The sequence below is a fragment of the Arvicola amphibius genome, chromosome 5, assembly GCF_903992535.2.
Source record: "Arvicola amphibius chromosome 5, mArvAmp1.2, whole genome shotgun sequence".
Lineage (NCBI taxonomy): Eukaryota > Metazoa > Chordata > Mammalia > Rodentia > Cricetidae > Arvicola > Arvicola amphibius.
In genome coordinates, this window is record NC_052051.1 from 120,769,226 (window position 1) to 120,780,683 (window position 11,458).

The following is an 11,458-nucleotide window of genomic DNA, read 5'->3' on the forward strand; positions in this document are numbered from 1 at the left end:
GGGTACTCACTGTGGATCTGCTTTCTTAGGGATGTATAAGGTTCTAGTTCCAGTTCTTTCATGAAAAAATTTGTGTGACTGATTTTTTTAAACAAATTAAATGACCAAATACACAAAAATATATATCGGTAACAGTTTAGAATACACAATTCTAGTGATCATGAACAAGTCAGTGGGTCCTGGTTTGTCAGTCAAAACAGAAGTGTCATTCTTACTAAAGCACAAGACTGTGTAGTGATCAGGTTAAGACAGCCTATTTTTCAGTACATGTATTCTTGGTGAATGAACTAAAGAGTGTGCAGTACTTTTAAAATCATTGATTCTCTAACCACTGAGGATCCTATTTGCATTAACACAACCATAGAATTTGTGTTCTTAGAACTTGAGGAGGGAAAGTGAGTTCAGGAGTGTGTGTGTGTGTGTGTGTGTGTGTGTGTGTGTGTACAGAATGCTTTTGACCTGTTTTGAACAACTAATAGTAAAAATGTAGAACTGTAAAAGAAATGTATAACATGAAGCAACAGAAAATACTGGCAAGAACATGGAACTCTGGCAGCCAGGAGATTTGAGCTATGGTCACAGTAGCATCTGCCAAATGAGAGGATTGCAGAAGAATCACTTTCAAGTAAAGAGTTTAGAGTTTTTTCCAAGCCAAAATATGGTTCTAAATAATTTAAAATATGCTTTTTTGCTTAACTGTGTTTCATAGTTAAGAAAAGAGGGAGTTAATGACAAGAAAAGAACAGAGCGATCAAAGCAAGCACATAAATTCTTTGCCCAATTTCTCCTCCCTTCCCTCTCAGAAGAATTGTGTTAATAAAAAAATGAGAGACAAATACACCCTAACAAAAAATACATCCAGGTATGGAAATTTAAATGTTCATTGAGATTTTCATAAAGTAATGCTCACTTTGTTCATCTTGAAAATATAAACCCAAATAATATTTTAAAATTAATTTAATGTGAAATTATTGCACCACAAGAAATAAACGAAAGAAGTCAAGATGGGCACTTCATGAGCAAGATATAATCAAGCCAAAGGTTGAAGAATACCCCTGTTTTGAATTACCCATAGATCTGAGCAAAATGTCACTTGTTCCTCTGAAATCTCACATCTCTAGTCCCTTTCCAACTAAGCAGTCCAAGATGAACATTCCTAAAATAGAATTGCATCCTAAGAATTTTTTTATGAACTTGGGTTTGGCATTACTTTCCTCCCAGATAAGCAGGATTTACACATTTAAACTTTAGAGTTACCAATTATGTACAGGGCAAAGCCCACGGTGCAATTTGAAGTCCATATTTAGGGATTTCACTACTACTCTTTGAGCTGGGCAGAGGGCGTTGGGCAATACAGCTCCTGCAGTCATCTCTGAGTCCCTCCCAGATGAAGCCCATCCAGTGCTTTTCTGACTTTTCTGAGTTCTGAGCCTCTCTGGGAATTTAAAGACTTGAAAGCAGTTTTTTTTTCCCTTGAATAATAATCAAGGGAAAAGGGAAGTAGATAGGTTTTACACAACCTTGCACCTGCTGTTGCGGGATAATGAGTTCCCCAGTCCACTGTGAAGACATCTGTAAGAAAGGGCAAAAATAAAGGCTGCTTTTGTTTACTCCTTTCTCTGTTGTCCACGTACGAGGGCCTCTGTAAAGTCTGTGGATTTTCACATCTGTAAAGAGAGAAGCTGTTATCAGAGCTGTCTTCACAGGAATCATAGGAAGTGTGTTTTCTTACAGACAATAATAACTGTAGAGAAAAATCACACACACACACACACACACACACACACACACACACACACACACACGACTTGGATGAGCATGTTTTGCTCCAGCTAATTTCTTGGACCTTCTGAGACTTGGTTTTTTCTATAAATTGGATAGAACTAGAACATTCCCATCCCTTCCCACAAAAGGTGATGCTGTAGATACAAACCATACAGTAGAGGTAAGAACACTCCAGCGTCTGGAGGCCTGAGGCCAGATGGGTTCTGCCCAGGTAACTGACACAGGCAACAAGACAATAATGAGCAGTGCTTCACAGTTTATGGAATGTCTTCAAGGTATCATTTCATTGACCCTCATGCAAAGATGTGAAATGAAGAGGCCATTTTTAATTTTAATTTGACTGATGATGAAATTGAGTCCTAAGGGAGTGGCAGCTAGCTAGCTGCAGATATATCCTCTCTGAGGAACTACATGCTAGCACACCCGACTGCATGTGTAGTTACCCCATCTCCCTTTCATTCCTTTTCCCCTCCAAGTGAATTTTGCTTGGTGGGAAGCCTTGAATTAGCAATCAAAGCCTTCCATTTCTCACCTATAGTTCAAGTCTATCAACAGATGTGAGGAGTTTAAACATGATTTGAATTTGCCCTTCAGTCAATGTCTGTTAACTTCAGGTCTGCAGAAACCCTGAATCGCCCAAGCCCTAAACCTTTTTTAATGTTTTGAAGCATTGCTATTTCTCCTGCCACCACATCACCAACAAGTCCCTTGAGGCTTTCTTTACAAAGTACGCTGTGTTTATCAGTGGCTCCTATTCATCTCTGGTATTTTTTACGGTGTTTATTGTACAGACAAAGGTATCCTTGAGGTGCTTTCCAGGAACAATCTTCTAAGCCTTTGAACTCCGGGAAGAGCAGGCGAAAGTAATTTCACACAGCAAAGAAGAGTCCATTTCCTCCCATCTTTAATGTTCAATTTCCTTTATCAATTTTATTTATGTTTCTTTCCCCAGATTCCTAAAGAATAAACCAGTATGAGGAGGTTTTCCATCCCTCTCCACTACCCTCCTTCCATGTTTCCTCTTTGGAACAGAAATCTCAGTTCTTAGTTTTAGTTTGTTTAAGCTTGTGATGTCTCATGATGTGAATAATTCCACTGAATCTGACCACTGAGCCATTGAGCCATGGCTCCTTATCCACTGGACATTAGTTGAAACCTGGAGAAAGAAAGAATGGATGGAATGTGTTCTAAACAAAATTAATTATAAGTAGTAGACGTCTGTGCATTGAATTCCTTTTTTAATTCTCAAAATCTGAGCAGGGTACCAAACCTAGTTGAGCTGCACAATGTTAATCTTCACACAACTCAGAGAGATAGGCGTTATTTACTCCCACTTTTCAGATAGGAATATGATGTAAATCATTTCCAGTAATGTTCTCAAGTATGTCCAACCTGTGACCTGCAGTCTACAAGTGACCGATGGAAGCTAAGAGAGTGGCATAACACAAAATCATAAACATGGTTTTAAAATGTAAGACTTTTTTCCAACCTTTTGGTAACTTAATCACTTTGATCTCTGTGGCACACGACGCCCATCTGTGCTCTATGCGCCACCTTGCAGTTCCTGAACCAGGCAAGGGGCTGGAGATTGAAACACACAAAGACTCACAGACAGAGACACAGGTCATCCTCAATGCCAAATGCCCCAAAAATGCCCCCTTTATTGTATCCATGGGCAGCTTATATAGGGATAGCCATGCCCCAGCCAAACGCACCAGAAACCACTCCCCTGCCATCAGGAACTCCTGAGGGCCTCGTGCTCAGAGCAGCTGTAGGCACTCAGATCAGGGGGAAACAAGTTGTTTACAAGAAATTCAGGATCCGGGGGTTCACAGCTCCCAACAGTTCTCAAGCATGAATTTTGTGGATGACCATGTTGTGTGCCAGTGTCAAAAATGTGGACACTTCTGCCTGCAACCTGTCCTACACTTCCACTGTGCTGCTGTAGGGGACACCAAAAAGTTATATAATTTATAAACACCAGAAACTTGTTTCTCATAGTTCTGGTCTCTAGTAAGTTTAGGATCAATGTGTCAGCAAGTTCAGGTATGGTGACGACCACTGCCTGCTTCCCAGGATGATGCTTTTCTAGAAGGTATAAGTATTGAGTCCTTACATGTAGAGGGACAGAAGCAGCAAGCTCGTGATAGATGGATGCATTCAGGTGTATATGCATGCATGCATGAGTGCATGGGTGGATGGATTTTTTGGAGCAGATGGGACACACAGTTTTGTACATGTTAAGTAAACACTCTACTACTAAGCTACATCCTTAGCACTCATCCTGTCTTATATGGCTCTAATCCATGATGAGAAAAAACGTTTGGCCTACTTATCTCCTAAATGTTCCACCTCTTAATACTGTTACCATGAATATTGGCCATGAGTTTTGGAGTGAACACAAGCACACTATGACAGATACAAATCCAAACATAGTCTTCTAGGCTCTGCAGTACAATCTCTACCTTGAGGATTTGCACAAACCTCATGATGGAAAAGGTGCATATTCATGTGATCCTGAAAAAAATAGGACAAGATGAAGGGAATGGAAACGTGTGTGTGTGTGTGTGTGTGTGTGTGTGTGTAATATATATGTGTGTGTGTGTGTGTGTGTGTGTGTGTGTAATATATATGTGTGTGTGTGTGTATCTGCACTGTCTTACGTAGTTACCTGGGTGTTGTCACATTCTTGACTTACTGCAGCAGGAAGGCTGCTTGTTTGTCCCGGTTGCCCAGAACCAAAATAATCGCACAGAAACCATATTCATTAAATCACTGCTTGGACCATTAGCTCTAGCTTCTTATTGTCTAATTCTTACATTTTAATTTAACCCATCTCCATTAATCTGTGCATCACTATGAGGTCGTGGCCTACCAGCAAAGTTCTGGCGGCGGCAGGTCCATGGCCTCTCTCTCTGACTCCACCCTTCTCCTCCCATCATTCCATTTCATTTTACCCTCCCCCATCTACCTAAGTTCTGCCCTATCAACAGGCCAAGGCAGTTTCTTTATTCATTAATGGTAATGACAGCGCCCAGAGGAGCCTCCCACATCATCTTACTGTTTACTGATAAGACTGATAAAATAGCATGAAGAGAGAAGAGAACATGGCTGAACAGAGACCTGTTTAACTTATGTCCATATCCTCAGTAACACTGTCCTGTTAATAGAATTATCTACACTGTTAACAATAGTATCTCTATTGCTAAGATTTTGTGTGCTGGAGATGTAGCTCCCTTGATAAAGTGCTTGCCTAACATGCCTGAGGTACTAGGTTCTAGTCCCAGGACTACACACTACATGTAATCTGCACTCAGGAAGTAAAGGCAGGGGATCAGAAGTTCAAAGTCATCCTTTCATGCATAGCAAGGTTGAGGAAAGCCTAGGCTACACGGGACTTACATTAACTTTCTGGGTTCTGTTTGATTTTAGAATCTCAAGAGGATGCTGATGTCATTTTGTTTCCGCCAAATCCAGACAGAGATCAGGAAGATTAAACCCATTGACTATCTTTTGAGAGTTTCAGATCCTGCCTTCCCTCAAGAACTGATGGCCAAACATCCATTGATGATACAAGCAAGCTTGGAAAATCTCTTATTGCAACCCTGACGTAATGGAAGTGCCCCCAAATCAATCAGCACCTAATAAAACTAGTGCCAAGAGCAACAACTCTGCGTTTTTCTACTTCGAGTCCTGTCAACCCCCTTTCCTAGCCATACTCTTGCTGCTCATAGCGTATACTGTGGTCCTAATCATGGGCGTTTTTGGAAACCTGTCTCTTATCATCATCATCTTTAAGAAGCAGAGAGAAGTTCAAAACGTCACCAACGTACTGATCGCCAATCTGTCCCTCTCTGACATCTTCGTGTGTGTCATGTGCATCCCTTTTACAGTCATCTACACCCTGATGGACCACTGGGTGTTTGGGAGCACCATGTGTAAACTCACTTCTTACGTGCAAAGTGTGTCCATCTCTGTGTCCATATTCTCCCTTGTATTGATTGCTATTGAACGATATCAGCTGATTGTGAACCCCCGTGGCTGGAAGCCCAGGGTATTTCATGCCTATTGGGGCATCATCTTGATTTGGCTCATTTCCCTTGCATTGTCTATTCCCTTATTCCTGTCCTACCACCTCACCAACGAGCCCTTCCACAATCTCTCTCTCCCTGATGATCTCTACACCCACCGGGTAGCCTGTGTGGAGGTCTGGCCTTCCAAACTGAACCAACTCCTCTTTTCCACATCGCTGTTTATGCTCCAGTATTTTGTCCCTCTGGGTTTCATTCTTATCTGCTACCTGAGGATTGTTATCTGCCTCCAAAGAAGAACAAAGAAGGTGGGCAGGAGGAGGGGAAACGAGACCCGCCTCAATGAGAACAAGAGGGTCAATGTGATGTTGATTTCCATTGTAGTGACTTTCGGTGCCTGCTGGCTGCCCTTGAACATCTTCAATGTCATCTTTGACTGGTATCATGAGATGCTGATGAGCTGCCACCACGACCTGGTATTTGTAGTTTGTCACTTGATTGCTATGGTTTCTACGTGCATAAACCCTCTCTTTTATGGCTTTCTCAACAAGAATTTCCAGAAGGACCTAATGCTGCTCCTTCACCACTGTTGGTGCATTGCACCCCAAGAAAGATGCAAAAATATCGCCTTGTCCACTGTGCACACGGATGAATCCAAGGGATCATTAAGACTGGCTCGCATAACAACGGGGATGTAGAAACCAGTAGCCAAAACCAAAGCCTTTCTGAAATGGATGAAGGAAAAGGAATAGCATGAAATAGGGTGTGATGCAGAGGAAGTCAGAGTTAAACACATAACATCTTTAGGCCCAGTTTTGATTCAGGTTAAGCATGTCTATCCCATCCATCCACAGAACACACAAAGATGTAGCCCCACCCTTTCTTTCTTTTTTTTTTAACCTAGCCACCATCACTGTGGAAGGACCAAAGATGAGGAAGCAGATGATAAGGACAGCAGAGATGGCTGGGCCACAATGTTCCCGCTATTCACTGGACTAGCCAGAAAGGTATCTGTTGTGCTACGGTCAGGAAAAACCTTTGCTGTGCCTCCTTCACATCAGAGCAGTTCCACTTCCGGATGAAACTGGACCTTTCAATCGCATAGCTATTCAATTAATTGGATAAGTGTGAAAATGCAGTATTATAATTTGGTAGTTAATTTTAACTGGGTTAAAGTTGAAAATGTGTCTTAATATTTAGACTGAACATTGTGGTTATAATTAATTTCCCTGTCTGAATCAGATACTTAATTTGTGATAACACTACATTTCTCTTTACCACCAATGCTATTAAGACTAAGAAAACTAGTCACTGATTAATTAGCACTCCAATTTTGCCAGGTATCATTTTTAACTAATGAATGACCTGTATCGGTAGAGATTTCATTACAAAAATGGCCTTTTACCCTAATGTCTTTGTGTATATGAAGTACGAGTCATCATAACTTTATAAAGGGAGATTTTTATCAACAGCAACGATATAATTAACTACAGCACTTCAAAAAATTATCATCTCATTACTTAAACATTATTAAAGGGTCCACATTGCATAGGAGCATCAGCAAGATTTTAACAAGATAATTGACCTATTGTTTCAACAGCTGTTCACTCAGAGACTTTTACTAAATCACAGAAGCTTTGTTATTTCCTTAGTTTGACCTTCCTGATACTTATTACATTTGAACTGCAGCCCATTTGTACTGTAAATAAATGTAAATTGTTTTATTTTAAATAAATATTCTCTTTGGGGGATTTTACTTTGTTTTGGGGTTTTTTTGCTTTTGTTTTTGGTTGTTTCGTTGCTGTTGTTGGTGTTTTCTTGTTTGTTTTTCGAGACAGAGTTTCTCTGTAGCTTTAGAGCCTGTTCTGGTCTACACCAGCTCTTGTAGACCAGATGGTCTTGAACTCATAGAGATCCTCCTGCCTCTGCCTCCTAAGTGCTGGGATTAAGGCATGTGCCACCACCACCTGGCTTGAGTAAATATTCTATTAATACCTGTGATTTTTCTTCCAGTTTTTTGGAAACTATCCCTGCCTTGCTCCTTTCTCCTTCCTTCCATCCTTTTCCTGTTCTCATCAGAACTTCTTTTCTCTGCCATTTGAGGATGAATGGACCACAAAAAAAACCCCAAGTGAGCTAAACAATGAGTCTCTCTCTGTTCCCATTCTACCTCTTCTTATAGAGGAAGTTCTGCAATCAATATTCAATACAATCACTCCCTTACTTAGTAAAGAAATACCGGCCCTGGTTTCACTGCTAAAACAACACTGCTCAAATTGCTAAAAGTCGGGAAAGCACTAAACAAGCACTAATATGGCTCCCTTTCCTGACCCACACACTTAACACCGTCTCCTCTACTGAACTCCTCCTGGTTCCTCACTAAGAGTGGCTTTCTTCTATTCCACTTCTTTTACTTGTTTTTTAAATGCTTCGTAAGTTCACAAAACAGAAGTGACTAACGCTGGAGCAGGATGATTGTCCTGTGTTTGTTTTTAACTTTGAAAGGTAGTGAAGGAAAAGAAAGTTTGAGAGACAAGCTCTTGCCCTGTAACCAAGCCGTCCTCGGTTTTATCCTGAGCCACCCCATCAAGCTCTTCCGTTTTTCAAAGGGCTGAGAGTTGGACCAGGGAAACCTCGGTCCACCCAAGCTCTGTAAAGCCCTGACTGGTTAGGTGTAGGCAAAGGAGGTGTGCAATAGGAATCAATCAGGAGAACTGTCAAATTTGGGAATGGAAGCAAAAAGCCTGCCAAAACCCGTGAGAATTCTGGATCAGGGCTGCTGCTTGGTGCTATCCCTTGGGTGAGCATGGAATGGGGTGTAAGAGAAAGGTGGCATTTTCCTATTAGTTCCTAGGTTGAATTAGTCCCAGGCCAAAGGAGCCAGTGTGTGACACCTGAAAGTCAAGCCTGTGGCTGAGAAACTGCTCAAGCTTTGTACGTAGCTGGGGGCTGTACCAGCAGCCACGAGAATCTTTGATCACGTGTTATTTTCCTTCCTGTCACTGTGGCCACTAAAAAGTAGGTAGTGGACTGGGAATAAAGGCCTATGCCATGAGACCTGGCTCTGACATACTGATTTAATTCCTTTGGAAATAAATATACAGAGTAGCTTTGAGATCATAGATTTCTTTTGTTGTTAATTTTTTAAAGGACCATCCTACAGTGTTTTCCACAATGACTGTATTAGGTCAGGGATTCTGAAAGTTTCCCTCTGTTTGGCCAGACTGAAAGCTGCCTATAAGAAAATTAAAACTGGCTGATGGCGGGAATGTGAGGAGAGGAGGGAGGGAAACTGTGGTTGGTATGTAAAATAAATTTTTAAAATGATGAATAAAATAGATAAGTAAATAAAAAATTAAAATTAAAACCAAAGAAATGCAGTGTTCATATCAATGGTGGAGTTTATTTACTTTTCAGCTACAAGTGAGGATTCTGGGGAAGGAATTCAAGAATAAGTATTTCAGGCTGTGTTCAGGAATTCCTTCTGGACATCACAGATACAATAAAGAAGACAAGGTTAAGTGTTCCTTGTGAGGTGAAGAAGGTCCCTTTCCCTCCATTTATGTGCCCAAATCAAACTCGTAGTTGAGGTTGAGATGTTTCTCCTGAGAGAGGAGAGGCACGGAGTAGTGGCAGGGCCTCTTGAAACTGGGGGTTGACAAGTCCCTGTTTTTCTCCATGTTATGTAGCTGAATCTGTTCTTTGGGGCTTGCCTATCAACTTTGGAGACATTGCCTTACATATTTATTCTTTCTATACCAGCTTCTCATCACCCTCACCCATGGATGTCCTAGAAATAGGCAAAGAAAAAGTGCTTTGGAAACTGAAAAAAAAAACATTTCAAAATAATAATCAATTCCCTTTTATGATTACATTTAGAAATGCATAAATGTATGAGTGTGTTTATGTGTGCATGTATGTGTATACCTGTGTATTCTTTAAATACAGGGATGTATATGCCTGTGTATGTGTGTTCCTTGAATCAGAAATGTATATCTTACTCACTTATAGTTTATCAACTATAGTGGCATCAGTCACAAAGTTTTCAGCAAATGTACATAGACTAAAGATATAGAATAACAGGGAATAACAAGCCTTTGCTTGAAAGTGGTGTATGAGCCTGAATATAAAGGAGGGTCTATACCTCCCTAGACTCAGTGTCTGAGGAAGTAGATGCTAAACAGCTACTGAGGCATCAGCACTCGTGAAACCTCCGATGACACAAGAACAAAGAACACATCTTGGTCATAGAGAGATTAAAGGTGAAGGTGGACATTTATGTCTATCTTAGCCACTGCCCTATTACGTTTTCATTTTGATATTTCTTTCCTTCTTTTTATTTTCCATTTCCTATCTGACTTCTCCATGCAGCATAATTTTGCTGAAAATACATCCATCCATGTTGTATCCTGTACCAGAAGCTCATTCATTTTTATTCTTGAACATGCCATACATCTGTGGTCCATTTACCTGTTGGTGGACATCAGTTTGTATATGATTTGGGGTCATTACATACAAAGTTGCTATGAATACACATAGGTACATTCATACATGGCTATATTATTTGATTTCTGTTAGGTGAATATTCAGAAGGGGAATGGGTGGGTCTTAAACTGATGATCTTTGTGCCTCTAGTGGTGGTTTTTTTTTTTTTTTTTTTTTTTTTTGCCTGAGAGGATTCACAGCTTACAGACAAATATCACTTAATTCCCAAAACATTCTATAGTGGACAAAAATGCCAAAAGCTAACACAAAGTGGGTTTCCATGTCATGCAGGGCTCTAGTTAGCAATTTCATATTCATGTTCATAGAACTCTACGACACCATGCCTTTTATTTATTAATTCCATTATAGAGACAGTACAACTGATGTCCAGAAAGGTTAGCTACCTTGTCAGAGATTTCTAAATAAAAGATAGATTTTGTGATCATCATTGTATAGATCGGATCATGAAAACTGGATAGCAGGAAGTATACGGGGCTGACGCTAAACCAGCGTCTGTTGGTTTCTCAAGCCCACGTTCTCTTATTGGACTCCCATTCCGTCTTGGCGAGCATTACCAGGAGCATATGTTCGCAGTCGCTTCCTTTATGTTTGTCCCCTTTTGTGTTCTGAGAATGGCTATATCTGAACAGGTGCTTCCTAGAGGAAGGCCATGGGCGGGAGAGCCAAATGCAGACACCTGAGGCTCTGTAGCAGCGCACCCTTTCCTGGGGCAGCTACTGTCATCTTCTCACTAAACTAGCCTAACCATTCCTAAATTGCCTTTCAGACACGTAGTGGTTCCTCACCTAGGTTCTAGCCACAGCCCTTCAGGTCTTTCCAGTGGTTACTACAGACTTCTGTTTTCCTGTAGCTCACAACAACTTCACACACCTCCCAAACCACCTTGAAAACATAATTCAAAAGAATAGTTCCTCAAGGAAGAAATCTGATTAAAAATCTTAGGTTAATTAGTTCACTAGTTTGTTTGCTTAAAACTAAATAGTGTTCTATGTCCTGAATTGACCTAGTACTCACTGTGCAGCCCAGAAGGCTTAGGATATGGAGTTGCAGTCTCAGCCTTCAGTGTGGAATGGGCTGGCATGCCCAGCGAAGTTTTAATGATGGCATGAACTGTTTACTTCATCTTGGACAAGTTA

At 40.8% G+C, this 11,458-nt stretch overlaps 1 protein-coding gene across 1 annotated transcript; it reads left to right on the top strand.

The window, feature by feature from the left end:
• Positions 1-5,398: 5,398 nt before the first annotated feature.
• Positions 5,399-6,514, top strand: LOC119814124 (neuropeptide Y receptor type 6). The gene has a single exon (XM_038329482.1). It carries the CDS (start codon positions 5,399-5,401, stop codon positions 6,512-6,514), a length of 1,116 nt encoding a protein of 371 aa, XP_038185410.1.
• The last annotated feature ends 4,944 nt before the right edge of the window (positions 6,515-11,458 follow it).

Bases quoted from the DNA above. Each gene is read 5' to 3' on its own strand.
- LOC119814124 (XM_038329482.1), top strand. From the start codon at position 5,399: ATGGAAGTGCCCCCAAATCAATCAGCACCTAATAAAACTAGTGCCAAG.